Source organism: Gorilla gorilla, chromosome 11 (assembly GCF_029281585.2).
Source record: "Gorilla gorilla gorilla isolate KB3781 chromosome 11, NHGRI_mGorGor1-v2.1_pri, whole genome shotgun sequence".
Lineage (NCBI taxonomy): Eukaryota > Metazoa > Chordata > Mammalia > Primates > Hominidae > Gorilla > Gorilla gorilla.
The window spans coordinates 137,726,090-137,745,905 of NC_073235.2; the positions used below are offsets into that span (position 1 = coordinate 137,726,090).

The 19,816-nt window shown below is 51.1% G+C and overlaps 1 protein-coding gene across 4 annotated transcripts in view; it reads left to right on the plus strand.

Moving 5' to 3' along the window:
• Window positions 1–19,816, plus strand: part of SH3BP4 (SH3 domain binding protein 4) — a 104,356-nt gene that overhangs the window by 80,135 nt on the left and 4,405 nt on the right. For all 4 annotated transcript variants that reach the window (XM_004033400.5, XM_055380617.2, XM_063695301.1 and 1 more), the window contains 2 exons: window positions 3,655–3,904; window positions 9,683–12,042. In XM_004033400.5, the coding sequence (XP_004033448.2) occupies window positions 3,787–3,904; window positions 9,683–12,042 (2,478 nt within the window). In that variant the 5' untranslated portion in view covers window positions 3,655–3,786. The remainder of the gene's footprint in view (window positions 1–3,654; window positions 3,905–9,682; window positions 12,043–19,816) is intronic.

Genomic DNA, 19,816 nt, shown 5'->3' on the forward strand with positions numbered 1-19,816 from the left:
TGTTGACTCGTCTTCCTTGAATGGTTTCCTCTATGGGGAGAGGACTGCAGATCTCTTTCTAGAACGGCAAACACTTTAGCTTTTTGTCTCATCACTGGTTCAGGGGAGTGGCCATACCCCATCATCAATAATAAATACACACACTGGTGCATCTCCAGAAAGCACGTGTGCAGTTCTGTGACTTCTTTCTTCTGCTCCCAGGGCGCTGGAGGCCATATGTCAGTAGTTTTCAAAGAAAACGACATTGCTGCTTCCATTTTGCCCTTTTCTACAGCCAGAGTTCTCCTCCTCAATCGGAAAGCTGCAGTGGCTTCCCAGGGTCTCCTGGACAAGACTGACCCTTCACCACCGCGTTCCGCCAGCTTACCTGGCCTCCCGCCTTTGCTGTGGGCTCCACCACAGCCCCTCCATCCCTCTAGCCCCTCCACACTCGCAGGGCCAAGTCTTCACTGTGCCCACCTGTTCTTAGGCCTTCCACAGGCCTCTGGGCCTCCCCCTTCTCACTGAACACTCACTGGCATCTCACCTTCTATGGGCAGCTCTCTGGGCCCCACTAGGTGGCCAGTCGTGCTCTCCAGGTAACAGTTCCTGTTACCGCCCTAGGCCCCACCAGGGCTGGCGATGCCCTGAGCAGCCTGCGTGGAGCCCCAGATGCCTGATGCCCATCTCTGCTGACAGCTTTGCAGAGCCAGGACATGCCTGGAAGCTTTTGGGAATGCCTCCCTCTTGTGCCCAGATGGACTTTTTGTTAACCCTCCATGAAATAATTCCTCCTGGCATGAATGTGAAACCAGGCAATGCTATAGTCATGAGGCGGCGGGGTGGCCGAGGTGGCCGAGGCAACCCTTTCCCTTCTGCAGGAGAGTTGTGGACCCAGTGGGAAGAGCACACATTGGTGATTAACAGGAGTCTTCATTCGGCCACTGTGACCAGAGCCTCACCCGGCGCAGTCCTCGGAGTAGCTCTGGACTGGTGGGGGTGGGAGCACCCCAGTCCCTGACAGGATGGGCAGGTGGGCTCCAGTTGCCCTCACAGCTGACACCCCCTGATTTTTCCTCCTCCTCGGGTGTAGTCAGATGGAGACTCTCAGGCAGGAACTGTCACCGTCACACGTGAAAGGCCACATGGCAAGTACCGGTTGTAGGCTGGAGATTGTCCTGAAGCTCCTCCCCTCACCCACTCATGGGTCTCTTCATTTTCTTTCTGCATCGATTCTCTTCAGTAAATGATCCCGCATTTTTGTATGGGAAGGATTTTTACTCCTCACTCAGCCTATTGAAGTCAGGCTGCTCTGGAGGTGGCCATCACTGGGGTCTCCACAGTGGCCTCCAAGCAGCCCGGGGGCTGGCACACGTGGCCCTTGCATTTGGGGGCTGCCGGGCTGCCTGGCTGTGGTAGGGTGGTCTCTCACATGGCGGCAAGACCCCTTCATCCAGCTCTGCACGCAGGCTGTGCATTCAGAGCCACTTGGTCACTGCTTCTGGTAGGGGGCGAGGGTGCTGTGCCGTCAGCGCTGAGCCTCAGCGTCCCAGACCCCAGCAGAGGGGTGGAGTGTGGGGTGGAAGGAGGCCTCCTCCTGGCATGAGCACCATCACTTCCAGCCGGGGAGTCTGGGTCCAGGGCGTCCGGGGTTCTCCCCAACGCATAGTTGTCAGGGGCCGGGAATAGGGAATAAGCGTGCAGACCTGACTGTCGTAACTTCATGGGGAAAGATGGAAACATCTGTGACCACCCAGTTTGGGGAGAACAGCTTCATTCCTTCCTGTGAATAACTGGCCTGGGTGAGTGCTGGCCTCCACTCCGCCCCTCCTTACCCTGCTGGGTAGGAGAGACGGCGGGGCTGGGCTCAGGTGGGTGTTTTTTAAGGGAAGGGCCCCCAGCAGGGCAGCTCTGCCCCTCCCCAGAGAGGTGGCCACCACACCCTCCTCTCCTGCCGCCTGCTGCATTCAAGCACCACAGCCCCGGTGGCCCAGCAAGGGAGGCTCATCTCTCACAGTTCCAGGGGCCGGAAGTCCAAAGTCGAGGCTCTGGCCAACTCTGTTCCTAGGAGGGCCCTCTTCCTGGCTTCATGTGTCCTCATGTGGTAGAGGGAGAGAGAACGGAAGCTCTCTGGTGTCTCAAATAAAGGCGCTGATCTGATCATGAGGACCCCACCTTCATGATCTCTTCTAACTCTAACTACTCCCCACTGCCCCACCTCCCAGTGCCATCACATTAGGGGACAGAGCTTCAACATAGGAGTTTAGGGAAACACAGTTCAGTCCGTAACACATGCCTTCTCTCCAGACAGCGTTCAGGTGCAGAATGCAGCCTTCTGAGGCCTTGAGATGGAAAGGACGCCTCCCTTGAGCCACTATCCGCAGGTCACTCGGAGCTGGGATTGCAGCTTCTGATGCAGTGGTGACAGTGGCTGAGACTTGGCAGGGTTAAATATTGAACACAAGATGGTCCCTATAGCAGCATGTGGACACACGCCTTGCTCTGCTCACTGCACAGGGGCTCTCCAAGCCATGCTCACTGCACATGGAGCCTGGGGGAAGAGTGGGGATGGTCAGGGCTCCCACCCGGCTGCTGCAGAAACGTTGCAAAGGGTGGTGTCAGGGCCTCCGGGTCTCTGCATGGTAAAGGCAGCACACTGGGTCAGAAGCTACATTCTCAGCTGTCCCTGGATAGGGGAATTGAGGAAAAAGGGACCTCAGACCATTGTATATGTGCCCGGTTATGTAGGGGTGAGATTTGCCTGCTCAGAGCTCTAAGTACTGTGGCCAGCTATGAAAGTGTCTGTCAGTTTCTCTTGGAGAGCACATGAAATTCACTGCTTTGAAATCGGCTCACTCCTGTTCCTGTCCCTTCTCCCTGGACCCTGCTGAAGGGCCTGCTCAGAGCCAGTCACCTCATTCATATCCAGAACCCCCCACATGCTTCAGTCCTGTCTGTGCGCCCTTCCAGAAAAAAAAAGCAGAGGCCTTAGGGGTGATTCTTGTGGTCTCTTCCACGGAAAGATCTTTCCTGCTTAGTAACAGTGGTTCAGTAAATATGCCCTGGTTTCATCTGCATACGTTGCATTGAGAATACCTTATGGCCGCTCTGTGTTGTGTTTAGAATTGTTTATTTGGGGTGCAGGGGGATTTCAGGAGCGGATTGGGTAGGGAGCATCACCCTTGGGGCCTCTGCTGGGCTGTGTTCATTGATGGCTGCTTCCCGGGGCCGAGTCACCATGATGACTGCCCCTGCGCTGGGATCAGCCACTCTGAACAAGCAGAGGCCGATTTTTCCTTTTCCGAGCCCTGCAGCTAGCAGCATGAGCTGTACAGTCCTGCGCTGCCCTCCTCTTTGACTGTAATGAATGGACTGGCCAGGTGCTGGAGCACATTTCACAAACACCCTTATGCCCCTAAGAAGAGCAGGTGCAAACAGCCGGCCAGAAAACACTGCTTGGGCTGTGTGTGCCCAGTGTGCCAATGAGACAAGCACAAAGTGGGCACAGAGGCCAAGGAGCAAGCGCTGCTCTGCTCTGTTGGGCCAGGAAAGATGAAATGGGTCTGTCCTCATTGGAACAGCCTGGAAGAAAGAGGATTCCCACTTCCCATAAAATTACCGTTGAACCCATGTTTCGCTTGCTTAAGGGACTTTTTTTTCCTTCTCTACTTTCAGGAAGAAGCATATTGCTGAGTGGATGCCGCCGCGCAGCGTGTTTGCTTGAGGCAGAAGCTTCAGCATCTGCTGGGATAACTGGAGGAAGAAATATGAAGCCTTAGCGGCTTTACCCGGGAAGCGAGTTTCAAGATGGCGGCTCAGCGGATCCGAGCGGCCAACTCCAATGGCCTCCCTCGCTGCAAGTCAGAGGGGACCCTGATTGACCTGAGCGAAGGGTTTTCAGAGACGAGCTTTAATGACGTCAAAGGTGAGCTTCTGGGGAACAGGACTGTGGCAAAGGGAGAACGTTGGGATTTTCAAGTTGGGACCCAAGAACTTTTCTGCTTTAAAGATTGCCAGTTTAGCATTCAGATAATTAAAGTTTAGGTCTTTAAACTTCATCATAGTAATAGATTTAGCCCTGGAATCATAGTCACTTGTCTTATTTTTCGGTTCCCCCTTATTAGTGAAACTCCGTCTTAATACAGGGTATGTTTCTTTTTACCTGATAAAATTCCGTGACAGTGTGGTAGGGAGCTTGGTGGTACAGAAAACCAGGGGAACAGAGAGTGTGGCAAGTAGATGAAATATTGAGAACCACTAGAGAAGAAAAAAGGTAGCTTAGGGGAGGGGTCAGCAAACCTTTTCTCCAAACAGTCTGATAGGAAATATTTGAAGTTTTGCAGGCCGTATACCATCTCTGTCACAACTATTCATTGCTGTCTCGTTGCATGAAAGCATCCATGAAGTAAGTCATTAAATAGCCAAAGTCGTGTTTCCAAGACAACTTTTTTTTGCAGATGGCCCCATTTGGCCCCAGGGCCATGCTTTACCAACCCCTGATCTAGAAGGTGGTTCTAAAGTTTAATAACCCTGGGTCTCTGGGTTTCTCCAGTGGCCTCGTAAAATTGAGTTCATGAGAAAACCTATCTTTTGAACACCAAGGTGAATACTAGCAGGTCATTTTCTTCCTGGACATCTGCCCTAACCTAGGCCACGTTCAATCTCTCTCACATGCTCCGTTGGGGCTTGGCAGTTGCGGTGACAGCACCATCATCATCAATATCATCATCCCTTGGCTTTCTCTTAGCTGTTGAAATTGTCTTGCCTGGAACACAGCTGAAAAGTAGGAACTTGACTTTGACCATTTGTATCCTCAGCCCCAGCCTAAAGTCAGTGCTAAGTAAATGTTTCTTGAACTAAGCTGCTATCCCCCAGATAAAGTTGTAATCCTCTACCCTGATGTACAAAAATTATATGCACTGTATTTATGTCTGTCTAATTGAGTAGCTTCTCCTTCCCCTTTATCCCAAACATCTTCTCCCTGCCTCTGATTGATGCTGGCATCCGTGAGCATTGCTGTAAATGTTCTTTAAAAGAAACGTCTAGCCAGTGTGAGATTTTATTTGTAAGAGAGCAGCAGTGATTGGGTGTTGCCATAAATAACTGAAGCATTTATTTTTCAGATTCTGTTAATGGACTTTTTTTTTACTTTATAGCCCAACTCATCAGAGTCAAAGCTAGAACTTGGGAGCATAAATTGTGTGATTTGGGCAGAGTGTTAAAGTGAGGAGGGCAGAGTCTTAAAGTGAGGTGAATTTTTAAAAATGTCAGTGGGCCGGGCGCGGTGGCTCACGCCTGTAATCCCAGCACTTTAGGAGGCCGAGGCAGGCGGATCACGAGGTCAGGAGTTTGAGACCAGCCTGGCCAACATGGTGAAACCCCGTCTCTACTAAAAATACAAAAAATTAGCCAGGCATGGTGGAGCGTGCCTGTAATCCCAGCTACTCAGGAGGCTGAGGCAGGAGAATCACTTGAACCCAGGAGGCAGAGGTTGCAGTGAGCCGAGATCACACCACTGCACTCTGAGACTCTATATAAAAAATAATAATAATAATAATAATAATGACAGTGCTCTGGAGGAAATATTGGCTGTTATCCCTAAAAGAATCCCAAATTTAGAGGAGGAAGACAAACAAGACAGCCTCAAACGTGAGGAGGAGGACAGCCTCAAACATGAAGGGGAGGGTGTTTTGAGAATCTGAGGTGGACAGAACCATGGGATCTCTGGCCTTGCCCAGAGATCCTGGGGAATCTACCTCCGAGGCGCCACATGTGACCCAGGCAGTTTGCTAGCCAGAAGCTTCACTCACATCCCAGTGATAGACAGACTTCAAGGTGGGAATTTATTTCAGCCAAAGTATCTGCCATGAAACCTTCTACTCTGATGAATGTTTTGCCTGCAGAAGAACGTAGGCAGAGGGATAGGAAATGTATTATTCAGTACATTGAACTTCCCAACACCCAGGGAGATTTTTGTATTAAAATCAAGGTGGCTGTGAATCTGGGTAACACTCCTCAGAATTCATTAAGATAGAATTCGATAGGGATTCTCTGGCATTTGATGGGATGGAAGCCCTTCCCCAGTGTCCCCAGTTGCTTGGTAGCAGTTGACTGATGGAGGGCCTCATCTAGAAGGGGGAATCACACAACAGTCCACCTCCCTAGGGTTCTGGAAAGGAAGAGTGGGGTGATTTCCCTTGGCTAAGCGTGATCCCTTGAGTGAAATCTGTGACCACTTCTCTTCCAAGGAGAGTGCCGGGAATTTTAAGTGAAACCATTCTTATTCTTTAGTTGGATAAAACTGAATGATAATTCTCGTTGATACATTCTAGGCTATGCACAAAGCATTCTTGATTGCTTTGGTTTCTTAATTTTGAAACTACTGTAAGGGAATTATTCTGAGGGAGCATAATAAGGACATAACCTTTGAGGGATTCTAGCAAGATTTTGATGGCCGGCAAACTCTATTTAATTTTCATTTAGTTTTCGTCTTTATGTGACATTTCCAGTAGATTGTGTCAAGGAGATAAAATGGTTTATATTCCTGGAGATCATGACTAGCAAAACAGAAATGAGAGAGAAGAGCTTCTGCATCCTCTGGCCTCAGCCTGACCCACATCAATTCTTCCCACCTCTCCATGAAAGCCATTTTCTTTCACAGGTTTTGGTTCACTCCCATCTCATATTAAATAATTTGTTGGTTTTATGATTTTTTTAGAGCACAAGGGCACAGCCAGGGGGAATTCAGACACTGCTTTCACCAACACCAGGATCCAATAGCATAGATTATGGCTTCTCTGTGTCGTTTATGCATGCACGATGATCATTCATTCCACAAATACTCATTGAGTCCCCGCTACGCGCCAGGCCTTGTACGAGGCCCAGGGATACAACAGCAAACAAAACAGTCTCTAATGGTGCTGATACCCTAATGGGGAGATGGAGGCTCCCCCTGCAAAAGAAACACACACACACACACACACACACATATTTCATATATATACACATATATATAATATATATATAAAGGATATATGTATTTTATTTATATATATGTATATATATATATATATATGAGGTATGCAGAGAAGGAAAAATTCTTAGTTCTTGGCTTGGGCCCCTATAACAAAAGACATTAATAAGAGAAAAGCATGCAAACTTACTTAATATATGTTATATGTATATTACAGATATATCATTTCTTCATAAGGAAATGAAGACTTAAAGAAGTAATTAAACCTGAGGGATTTGATGAGGTGTGGAGAGTCCTGGAAAAATGTGATGGGACAAGAAAAAGCATAAGCAAGTGTCATGAGCTGGAGGACAGCAAGGCCTGGGCATTGCAGATTCCCTGTGTCCTTGGAGATAGTATGCTCTGTCCCCCACAAATAGGGAGGGCCCCTCCCACTTGAGGGTCTATGACCTGCTTCAGGGGGCGGGCAGGGAGTCCTGCCTGCACCTGCGGTTTCTCAAATTCCTCCAGCTTAAAATATGTGTGGTGCTATATTTTGGGGTAGCATGTTCTGAACCTCATCAGGTACATGATGTAGTGGTTGGTGGTAAGAGCTATGGAAAAAGATAACACTGGGGCCAGGAGATGTCTATTTCACATAACATCCTGTGCGTCCTCAAGTTGGGTCAAGCAATATTATGACAAGTGCCTTATCTACGTCTTTGCATTTTGTCCTCTCCAAAGCTCATTGAGGAAATACACTTTTTGTCCACCATGAGTGGAGTCTTAGGCTCTGGAGATCACACAGTTTCTAAGGGCTCCACTCAAGTCTGGGTTTAGTGATCCCAGAGCCGGGTTCTCTGAGACACCCAGATAGACGGCCGGCTGTAATTTCACAGGAGGAGGCAGGTGGGGCTTCAAGGCCCAGGGATGCTCCCAGCTAAGCGCATCTCTGTAACCCAGTTAATGTAAATGAATAGAAACTGTCTACCTGATTTCCTAACACTTTGCCAAGGAAGTGTGATTATTTCCTTTCAAAGGAAAAGGAAACCGGCAGCTGATTTTCTGGGGTGGGGGGCGCAATTTGATAGAATACGATGACTGTGGACTTCATCATATTAGAAAAGATGTAGGTTTAGTTTAACTAAAAACGGATTCCTTTCTTTGGTCATTTGCTTTGGCAACTTAAAAGAAAGAAAGGAAGGAAGGAAGGAAGGAAGGGAAAGAAAGGAAAGAAAGAAAGGAAAGAGAAAGAAAGAAAGAAAAGAAAGAAAAGAAAGAAAGAAGAAAAAGAAAGAAAGAAAGAAAGAAAGAAAGAAAGAAAGAAAGAAAGAAAGAAAGAAAGAAACGTTTCCTTTCTTTCTTTCAATTGTTTATTACAGGAAGCCAGAATGTCAGCAGACTCCGTAAGTGAGGCAGTTTGGGAGGTGGGGGAGGGGAGTCCTGGGGAGAAGTATATATGCTTATTTTCTTCAGAAAGAATGTTCTTCATCTTCTGAATATACCTTCTCATGTATGAGAGGGAGAGAAAATACTTGGATATTTAATCATATCCATTATTTTTCAAAACACACCACTTGTTTAGCTGACTTATTTTTGCGTTTCAATTGCCGTCTACATTGGTAACATACAGAGTTCAATGGCAGGAGCCATGAATTAACTTGATTCACTTTTTAAAGGGTTGGAATTTTTCAGACTGCTTCAACACTTGTTCAATGATAGTATGAGCTATGACTAGGCATAATCTCTCATTTTCAACGTATGTAGAAAGTCTGTTTTCATGTTGTGATTTTGAATGATAATTTAAAAGAAGTTGGGCCGGACGCAGTGGCTCACACCTGTAATCCCATCATTTTGGGAGGCTGAGGCGGGAGGATCACTTGAGGTCAGGAGTTCGAGACCAGCCTGGTCAACATGGTGAAACCCCATTTCTACTAAAAATACAAAAATTAGCCAGGCATGGTGGCACACACCTGTAATCTCAGCTACTTTGGAGGCTGAGGCAGGAGAATCACTTGAATCTGAGCGGCTGAGGTTGCAGTGAGCTGAGATCATGTCAATACACGCCAGCCTGGGTGGTGGAGCGAGACACTGTCTCATAAATAAATAAATAAATAAATAAAATAAGAATAAAAGAGGTTGGAAGGAACTGACTTCAGAATTCTTACTTTATCTGAGGAAACAGTTTGGTGAGGAACAGGTTGAGTTTGGAAATTTAAGAAGCAGGTTGAGGGAACCTTTCCATCCAGAGGCAGAGTTGGAATCAGCTCATACATGTCATTGCGGGAGTTTTTGGAAGCTGTTCATTTCCAGTCCCTGATCACATGCAGTGGTCACCTACCTCACCATGTCACCGTGTTTTCTAAGTTAATCACATTCAGTTTCTCTTTGTATCTAGTAGCAGTTCTTTTAAGAAGAATGTTAACGTTGCCCAGAATGAGATGTTTAGGGCGTAGGGCATGTTAAATATTCCATTGCACTGATTTGCCTTTCTGTGAGTGATGGAGAGGCTCCTCTGTGGTCTTTCTGCCGGACATAGGCTGTCGATTTCAAAGGTGACCAAGTAGCAGGAACCAGTTCGTTGGCCAGGTAAATTACCTACTGAATTTCACTTTGGTTTGTTTCTGTTGGTGACTTGCCTGGGTTATTGTGCACCTGTCTGTTTTACCACCATCCTCTCTCCTTTGGGAAGCTCTCTGGATGCCCCGCCGGCCTTGCCCTCACCATCTGTTTTCTTTGTGTTTTGCACAGTGCCTTCTCCCAGTGCCTTGCTCGTAGACAACCCCACACCTTTCGGAAATGCAAAGGAAGTGATTGCGATCAAGGACTATTGCCCCACCAACTTCACCACACTGAAGTTCTCCAAGGGCGACCATCTCTACGTCTTGGACACATCCGGCGGTGAGTGGTGGTATGCACACAACACCACCGAAATGGGCTACATCCCCTCCTCCTATGTGCAGCCCTTGAACTACCGGAACTCAACACTGAGTGACAGCGGTATGATTGATAATCTTCCAGACAGCCCAGACGAGGTAGCCAAGGAGCTGGAGCTGCTCGGGGGATGGACAGATGACAAAAAAGTACCAGGCAGAACATACAGTAATAACCCTTTCTGGAATGGGGTCCAGACCAATCCGTTTCTGAATGGGAACGTGCCCGTCATGCCCAGCCTGGATGAGCTGAATCCCAAAAGTACTGTGGATTTGCTCCTTTTTGACACAGGTACATCCTCCTTCACTGAATCCAGCTCAGCCACCACGAATAGCACTGGCAACATCTTCGATGAGCTTCCAGTCACAAACGGACTCCACGCAGAGCCACCGGTCAGGCGGGACAACCCCTTCTTCAGAAGCAAGCGCTCCTACAGTCTCTCGGAACTCTCCGTCCTCCAAGCCAACTCCGACGCTCCCACATCGTCGAGTTTCTTCACCGGCTTGAAATCACCTGCCCCCGAGCAATTTCAGAGCCGGGAGGATTTTCGAACTGCCTGGCTAAACCACCGGAAGCTGGCCCGGTCTTGCCATGACCTGGACTTGCTTGGCCAAAGCCCTGGTTGGGGCCAGACCCAAGCCGTGGAGACAAACATCGTGTGCAAGCTGGATAGCTCCGGGGGTGCTGTCCAGCTTCCTGACACCAGCATCAGCATCCACGTGCCCGAGGGCCATGTCGCCCCTGGGGAGACCCAGCAGATCTCCATGAAAGCCCTGCTGGACCCCCCGCTGGAGCTCAACAGTGACAGGTCCTGCAGCATCAGCCCTGTGCTGGAGGTCAAGCTGAGCAACCTGGAAGTGAAAACCTCTATCATCTTGGAGATGAAAGTGTCAGCCGAGATAAAAAATGACCTTTTTAGCAAAAGCACAGTGGGCCTCCAGTGTCTGAGGAGCGACTCGAAGGAAGGGCCATATGTCTCCGTCCCGCTCAACTGCAGCTGTGGGGACACGGTCCAGGCACAGCTGCACAACCTGGAGCCCTGTATGTACGTGGCTATCGTGGCCCATGGCCCAAGCATCCTCTACCCTTCCACCGTGTGGGACTTCATCCATAAAAAAGTCACAGTGGGTCTCTACGGCCCTAAACACATCCACCCATCCTTCAAGACAGTAGTGACCATTTTTGGGCATGACTGTGCCCCAAAGACGCTCCTGGTCAGCGAGGTCACACGCCAGGCACCCAACCCTGCCCCGGTGGCCCTGCAGCTGTGGGGGAAGCACCAGTTCGTTTTGTCCAGGCCCCAGGATCTCAAGGTCTGTATGTTTTCCAATATGACGAATTACGAGGTCAAAGCCAGCGAGCAGGCCAAAGTGGTGCGAGGATTCCAGCTGAAGCTGGGCAAGGTGAGCCGCCTGATCTTCCCCATCACCTCCCAGAACCCCAACGAGCTCTCTGACTTCACGCTGCGGGTTCAGGTGAAGGATGACCAGGAGGCCATCCTCACCCAGTTTTGTGTCCAGACTCCTCAGCCACCCCCTAAAAGTGCCATCAAGCCTTCTGGGCAAAGGAGGTTTCTCAAGAAGAACGAAGTCGGGAAAATCATCCTGTCCCCGTTTGCCACCACTACAAAGTACCCGACTTTCCAGGACCGCCCAGTGTCCAGCCTCAAGTTTGGTAAGTTGCTCAAGACCGTGGTGCGGCAGAACAAGAACCACTACCTGCTGGAGTACAAGAAAGGCGACGGGATCGCCCTGCTCAGCGAGGAGCGGGTCAGGCTCCGGGGCCAGCTGTGGACCAAGGAGTGGTACATCGGCTACTACCAGGGCAGGGTGGGCCTCGTGCACACCAAGAACGTGCTGGTGGTCGGCAGGGCCCGGCCCAGCCTGTGCTCGGGCCCCGAGCTGAGCACCTCGGTGCTGCTGGAGCAGATCCTGCGGCCCTGCAAATTCCTCACGTACATCTATGCCTCCGTGAGGACCCTGCTCATGGAGAACATCAGCAGCTGGCGCTCCTTCGCTGACGCCCTGGGCTACGTGAACCTGCCGCTCACCTTTTTCTGCCGGGCAGAGCTGGATAGTGAGCCCGAGCGGGTGGCATCCGTCCTGGAAAAGCTGAAGGAGGACTGTAACAACACTGAGAACAAAGAACGGAAGTCCTTCCAGAAGGAGCTTGTGATGGTGAGTGCTCAGCAGGTGCCTGGGCGTTCAGGGGTGCTGCTCAGCAAAGCCTTTCCGCCTTCCCAGCGCACGTGGGCGTGGGCCGTGGTGTCGTAAGTCACCAGGACAGTGTCTGTGGCTGATGTCCCGCTGCCTGAGATAGGTGCGGCTCAGCACAGCCTTTCGCCTTCCCAATATGCGTGGGCGTGGGCCGTGGTGTTGTAAGTCACCAGGACAGTGTCTGTGGCTGATGTCCCGCTGCCTGAGGTAGGTGCGGCTCAGCACAGCCTTTCGCCTTCCCAATATGCGTGGGCGTGGGCCGTGGTGTTGTAAGTCACCAGGACAGTGTCTGTGGCTGATGTCCCGCTGCCTGGGATATACGTGTGGGGCTTGAAGTGTGCTTGAAGTGGAGATAGGGGTTTACGGGGGATTCTGGGGGGCCCCAGACAACCCAAGGACCCTGCAAAGAAGAGCATTCCAGTTACTTTTCCCACCGAATCTGTGAGCTCCAAGAGGGTCCCAGAATGGACCCGATGCGGGTGGGGGCAGAAGGAGGCCTGTGCTCTCGCCATTCAGTTTAGATCTCTTGGGAGCAGATGTGTGGTTCGTTAGATTCCCAACAGGGTCTCTGACTCCAGAGTCCCAAGAACCGCTGCCCCAAAGCCTGTGTTCATTGTAATGTGAGTTTTTCTCGCCTTTGCTTCCTTGAAGCTTCCAACATCTCTGTATTGTTTGCACTTCCCCCTCTGTGTTGGTTTGAGTTGGGGCGAGGACAGCATTTGTTTTGCCAGCACAACCGTGAACTGGAATCCAGAGAAATAAAAGGGGGAAGTAAGCATCAGAATGTGGGTTACGCCCTGGCCCACAAGCCAACTGGGGAGCATTTGCTCAACACTTTCTCAGCACCGCTCCCTGCAGGCAGCCCCACCGTCAGCAGATCTGGGTCCTGGCGGTTAACTTGGCTGGGCTTAGCCATACCCGTGTCCTGGCATCCCCAGGGGTGTTTGTGGTGGAGAGTCCCTGTGGACTTCTCCCTGTGATAGAACGGAGTCCACCCCCATCCTCCGGAGAGGGGCGCATTGCTGGTGTTCATTCCTATGGGAAAACCCTGTGACCTTGGCGTGTGCCGCTCTTCCTCGTTCCTCTGAGCCCACAGGCTTTCTTGCATCCTAGCTTTTGAGAGGCGTGGTTCTTGGTGCCCTGCCTTTCTGCCACCTCCCCGGCTCCCCTGGATTGAGTCCTGTTTGTCTGGGAGAGCCCAGAGTGTCCTGTAGACACAGGTGTGCAGGCAAGGGTCACACGTGGCGCATACCCGGCTCGGCTGCCCATGTTGAGCCAGGAGACAGAAGGGACGCAGCCCGGCAGGAGTGGGGCAGGAGTCGGGTGAGACCCTCTCTGGGTGGCCTGCAGTCGTGTGCAGTGCCAGAAGCATGGAGCCACGAGATTGCCCAGGGGAGGGAGATGGAACTGGAAGCGGCCGTCAGGGGGGCCACCTTGGCAACCAGGAAATCACTGCACTTGGGTGGGGAGGAAGCGAACAAACGCAGCAGGGAAGCCTCCGGGCCCCCATGTGGGGTCACCTGCAGGGAGGGGATGGCCTGTGTCCCTCCCATCAGCCATCACCCATGTGTGATTCAGAGCACACCTCCTGGCTCTCCAGAACCTGGTGCCGGGCCGTGGCCTGGTCTCCTCACGGGTGCACCCAGCACAGTGGCAGACAAAGCGCCTCCATCCCGTGAGAGCCTCTGTGCGGGCGGCCCCGAGACCACAGCCGTGGCCGTGCATGCTGTCGTGGAACCTGACAGCGTTGCTGAGCCCAGGACACTCACCTCGACGTTGCACCAGAGGTGGAAAAATGACACAACCAGGAGTACCACACCAGCTGTGGAAAATAACCGCCGAGTAGGTGGCTTTTACACTCATTTTCCTGCTTTTTTATCTTTTTTCCGAAAGACATAAATGATCAAACTCTCTCAATTCGATTGGTGAGCATCTCTGGGAGGGGATTTTTTGGTGGGCCTCCCTGTCCGCTCCAGGGAGGGGTGTGTCCTCTGTGCCCGAGTCCTTCCTCTACCCAGAGAGGAGGAAGTGAAACTTGCCCTTGGCCAGGTCGGCTCCCTGAGGCAAGGTTAGATTTTGTGGTGATAAAGTGAAACTGGTTTTGCAGTGTCCCCACCCGTCCCCCACACCTGTGTCAGTCATCATCTTGGCCAAACTTATAGAAACCGCAGACGGATTTCTCCCAGGGCGTTTATTAAGAGACCCTGAAAACTGGCTATTCTATTCCTCTTGTCATCACAGGGCTGCCACGATTTCTGCGGCCTCTGCCACCGCTTTACCTGCCCCTCCCAGAGAGTCACAGCCAGGCCACCCCCTGCCTCTCATTTTTAGCATAGCTTTGGGTGTCCTTGTTCTGATGCCTTGGGTTGGAAACAGTGTTTAAATGATGGGGAAAGTGTGAGAGTTTGAGACAGTCAGTGTGCAGGGAGATGGGAAGGAAAAAGGAATCAAATGAGACCTGGGTTGTTCCTCTCTCCACTGCTTTTAGAACGGGGTCAGCCTTTGCCCCTGCCCCACAAAGTCCTGTAAGATCTGGCCCTACCCATCCCACCGCTGGGGGCCACTGTGCTCTGTGCACCCCTGCCCTGAACACACCCAGCTCGCCCGGCCTCCAGCTCCTGCAGATGCTATGCTGTTCCTCTTCCTGGAGCTCCCTTTCCCAGACCTCCTCATCTCCCTCAGCTGCCAGCTCAAATGCCATCTCTCCAGGACATCCTTCTCTGCAGCCCCGTGCACTCCATCATCCTCTGTCTCCATGGTGTTTCTTGAATCAGAAGCGGTTTGTTTTGGCCGGGCATGGAGGTTCACACCTGTAATACCAGCACTTTGGGAGGCTGAGACAGGAGAATCGCTTGAGCCCGGGAATTCAAGACCAGCCTGAGCAACATAGTGAGGCTTCATCTCTCCAATTTTTTTTTTTTTTTAAATTAGCCAGGTGTGTTGGTGTGCACCTGTAGTCCCAGCTACTTGGGAGGCTGAGGTGGGAGGATCACTTGAGCCCAGGAGGTCGAGGCTACACTGAGCTATGGTCGCAGCACCGCACTCCAGCCTGGACAACAGAGTGAAACCCCGTCTTGAAAATAAAGGAAAAGAAGAAAAGAAACAAGTTTGTTTATGTTCTTGTGCACTTGTTTCTCATTATTACTCTAACTGAACGTAGGTCCCATGAGAAGAAGGGCCCCGGCACATAAGAAACACTGAGGTACTAGATGGATAAGTGATTGAATGAATGAATGATGGATGAATGAATGAATGATAAATGAATGAATGAATGAATGCAGGCCTTGGGCTGGGCTAAGAATCCAAGCTGGAGGCATTCTTACGTGGCCATACCATGCTTCTGTTCTGTGGTTCCATTTCCTCTTTCCATTCTTTTTGCGCCTGTTTTTGATAGAGTCCATGTGTGAGGCATCCCAGTGCCTCTGCCTGCCCCTTCCCAGCAGCATGGCTGTGGCTGCACTCAGAGCACCCCTCTGTCCTGGCCACCTCTCTCCCACCAGAGCCTCTGTCCGTGATGGTGTCAGCTGAAGAATGACAAGGTTTGTGTATTTGGAAAGGAGAGCCTCATTCCTCATAAAGGGTTGCAGCCTGCGGGTGGCTATTCTGACAGGTTGGGAAGCGGAGCCTCCTGCCAGAAGCCAAAAACAGACACTTCAAGGGAGGGGCAAAGGCAACAAGAATTTATGGATATTGGTGGCCAAATATACATATTCAATAAGCTGTAGGGGGAGTCATGAATATTTATGAAAGGAGAAACGTGCACATTCACATTTAAGCCTTGTGCTCCTTCAGGGGTCCCATGTACAAAAAATGGTGGCGGTGGCATGATTCAAGGGTAGGGTTTTCTTTCAGCCCTCTGACGCGTCAGAGGTGAAGCAGGGGACATGAAACCCTCGCTGTGCATCCTCTGTAGACTGGCCAGAAACACTGCGTGGTCGGTGGACTCCTGTCAGGCAAAGAGGAGGGGCAGCATCTGGCAGTGGTGGAGGCCTTTGAAAGGGAACCCAGCTTTTTAAGAATCAGAAAAGTCATTCAACAGCGCCCTTTTGATGCAAGAGACTATTCCCAATTCTCGGGATACTGTCAGCACTCGGCACATGGTCTCTGTTATGGTGGGGAAGGAAGGGGAGTCAGCTGGAGATAGCCGTGGGCAGTGGCCATCAGCCATGGGAGCAGAAGCAGCCCACGGTGGCGTCAGGCCCAGGGAGAACTTCCTAAGGGGCCAGAGTGAGCTGTCACAACTGGTCCTGGATCCACCGTAAGAACGAAGCCGTGAGGTGTGGTGACCTGGAGCCGTCGGTGATGGCTGTAGCAGGGGCGTTTTGGTCAAGCTGCGGGAGGTAGGGAAATAGGCGAGTCGGGCTCTGTAGAGAAGTTTCTATGAGAAAGAGAAGGAGTTGCTGTGGGATGCAAAGCAAGGGAGGGTGGTTGTTTTAGGAGTGGAGTGGGGGCCGGAATAAGCCCAAAGAGACTTGAAAACTAACAGAAATAAGGAAGCTAGCAAGTGCATGGGGCGCATTGGGGCGGGAAAGAATGCTGTGGTGTGAAGGGACTCTCTGTGGATTGGGAGAAGACCCACTTTAACCTCCAGAAGAGGAGGAGTTGATGGACGGTGTGCGTTGGATGGGGTCCTGAGGGATTCCTCCCAGGCAGCCCCAAAGCCAGAGCCTGTGGCTGTTAATGTGGGAGAGGGAAGGAGGATGGGCCCATTGTCCAGATGCCATGTGCAGAAGGCTTCCCCTCGAGTTTTGGGGCATGTTGGGAAGGAAGCACGATGGAATAAACATGCAGCAAAAAAGCCTAAATTGTATTTCTTTGTACTTTATATTTCCCCCCGCCCCTTTTTTGAGACAAGGTCTCGCTCTGTCTCCTAGGCGGGAGTGCAGTGGTGTGATCACAGCTCACTGCAGCCTTGAACTCCTGGGCTCAAGCAGTCCTCCCACCTCAGCCTCCCAAGTAGCTGGGACTACAGGCAGGTGCCACCACACCCAGCTATTTTTTTTTTTTTTTTGTCTGTAGTAGAGACAAGGTTTGATTGTGTTGCCCAGGCTGGTGTGGAACTCATTGAGCTCAAGCTATCCTCCCACCTCAGCCTACCAAAATGCTGGTATTATAGGGGTGAGCCACCATGGCTGGACAAGAATATCTCTTGAAGCAAGTTGCCAAACTCTGGCCACCAGGCCTGCTATTCCTGTCAATGGCATTTGTTGGAACTCAGCCACACCCATTCCCATATGCATCGTCTGTGGCTTTCAGGCTTCATGTGTCCCACAAAGGCAAAAGTACTATCTGTCCCTTTATAAAGTTCAGTCATCCTGACTGAAATCATGGTGTACTCACTGTAACAAAATTCCAGCTGAAACCAGGGTAGTGCAGCAGTCCATCGAGTGTTTCCTGGTGTACCTGTGTGCCCATAAAAAGAGGAAGCTGCAAGGATCAAGTTCATAGAGCTAGAGCCTCCTGCTGTGAAATTTTTCTATTGCTAAGAATTGGTTGGCACCCAAAATTTGCCCTTTAAAAATATGCATAAATTATGCCTTGTTGATGGTGTGGGTGGTTTGTAACAAACTAAACCAGGGCTGGGCTCAGTAAAAGTTGTGTAAGGGAGTGAGGGAGAGATGCCTTCATTCTTGGTGTTGGAAGTGCCGACCTCTCCTTTCATCTGGGATCCATGGAAATGGGACCTTGGCTGCCCCTGGATGGAGTCCAGGCGCTCTCCTTCCCAGGGGCCAGAAAACACCTGCGTTTCCCAGGACCTTGGGGACCTGTGCCCAGTTCCCCTGGGGAGAGAGCGGTTTTGATCACTCATGCCAGGAATGACTCGAGTCAGAAGCAGGTGACTTTGACATGTTCTGTTACCTAGAAAATGAGGCCGCTTTGGAGCCAGGCAGCTGTGCACACAGCCAGATGAGCTTGGTGTGTGCTGAGTAGCCACGAAAGAGCTGATTTGGGGACATTGAGTGACTTCGTGTCAAACCCTGTGGTGGTCCAGCACACCTTCCCAGGACCACAGACGAGGCTGCCACCACAGCAAGAAAATTAGGATCGGACAGCCTACCAGCTAACTACACACCCTCCTGACACGTGAATACACACCTGTATGCTTTTATCTTCTGAAACAAATCTAGTCAACATTTAATTTTTTAAAACAATTTGTTTTGAATATATCCAAATTCAAATAGAAACAGACCTTCTTCTGAAATATATAAATAGTTGATATGAAGCATAATCCAGACCGGTATTACATTTGGTTCAATTCCCAATGCCATGTGGGGCTCATGGAATTGGGAAGGCCACTGGCCGAGTGCTGAGAAGTTTGCATATTTGCCTCCATGCCTGTCACTTCCAGCTGTGGGACCCGGGACAAGCCTGGGGTCTGCAGGCTTCCTGTGCTTATCTGTAGAACAGATGCCTTGCGGCCCACACAGCAGGGAGGACCTGGGGTTGGGTGCCCAGAGGCAGCTCTGGCTCTGGCATTTCTAGGTGTGAAACCCACTTCCCCTCTCTCAGCTTCTTCTGTAAAGTGGGTTGAACTCAGCCTCTGCTTCATGGGGGGCTCTGGGCAGTGGAGGAGCTGAGTGTCTGGCTTGCAGCAAGCCCTGGGTTTCTTTTTTTTTTTTTTCTTTTTTTTGAGACGGAGTCTTGCTCTGTCACCCAGGCTGGGGTGCAGTGGCGCGATCTCAGCTCACTACAAGCTCCGCCTCCCGGGTTCACGCCATTCTCCTGCCTCAGCCTCCTGAGTAGCTGGGACTACAGGCGCCCGCCACCACACCCGGCTAAATTTTTTTGTACTTTTAGTAGAGACAGGGTTTCACTATGTTATCCAGGATGGTCTCGATCTCCTGACCTCGTGATCCACCTGCCTCAGCCTCCCAAAGTGCTGGGATTACAGGCGTGACCCACCGCTCCTGGCCTAGCCCTGGGTTTCTGGTAACTTCTACAAAAACAGAAACGGCCACCAGGTCCTCAAACCCCCTTCTGGCCAGCCTCGTTGGTAGCCAGCTGTCAGCCTCTCATATCTAGGGAGGCATCAGAATGATCTGTCGCTCCTGGTTCTTTTTAAATTGCACGGATTGAGATGCTGGGGGCCCACCTAGAAGGATCGTGAGTCACCTACTCTGGCTAATGCAGGCCACACGTCGCCAAAAAGGTCACCTTTTTGTATTGTTAGACTCCCCCCAGGTAAACCTAAAGTGTACATTAGAATGCTCAGTCTAAAACAGCTGGGCTTGCTTTGAAGTAAGCAGCCCAGCCGACCGCATGAGCACTAGCAAGATGACCCTGCTATCGGCACAAAATAGTTGGCCAAAGAGCGCCGGTACCAGCGGTGTGGTTGGCGGGGGTGGGGGGTTGTTTGTTTTTTAGCACACTTTGGAGTCCTAAAATGACAACCTCAGGTGCTGAAACAGAGCGTAGAGAGAAAGAACGCCAGGCCTGGTGACTTTCCTCTCCTCTTAGCAACTCGCCTGTCCAAGGGCTCACGGGAGCCTCAGAAACCGTCTCTGGGCTGCCTCGGGCCACTGTGCCCTGGAAGCCAAGCCTTTCCCGTTGTTGGATGAGAGAAAGCTTTAAGGGTGGGGGTGAGCTGTGCCTTCTATGGCAGAGGAGACTCAGACAAGAATCAGACCCAGCATGCGGCTCTCCTGCCTTCCTGGTGACGTCATCCTGACTGGCTCAGAGCCACACGCTAACCATGTGTGGCCTCATTTATAATTAGGATGGCGCCAGAGTCGCT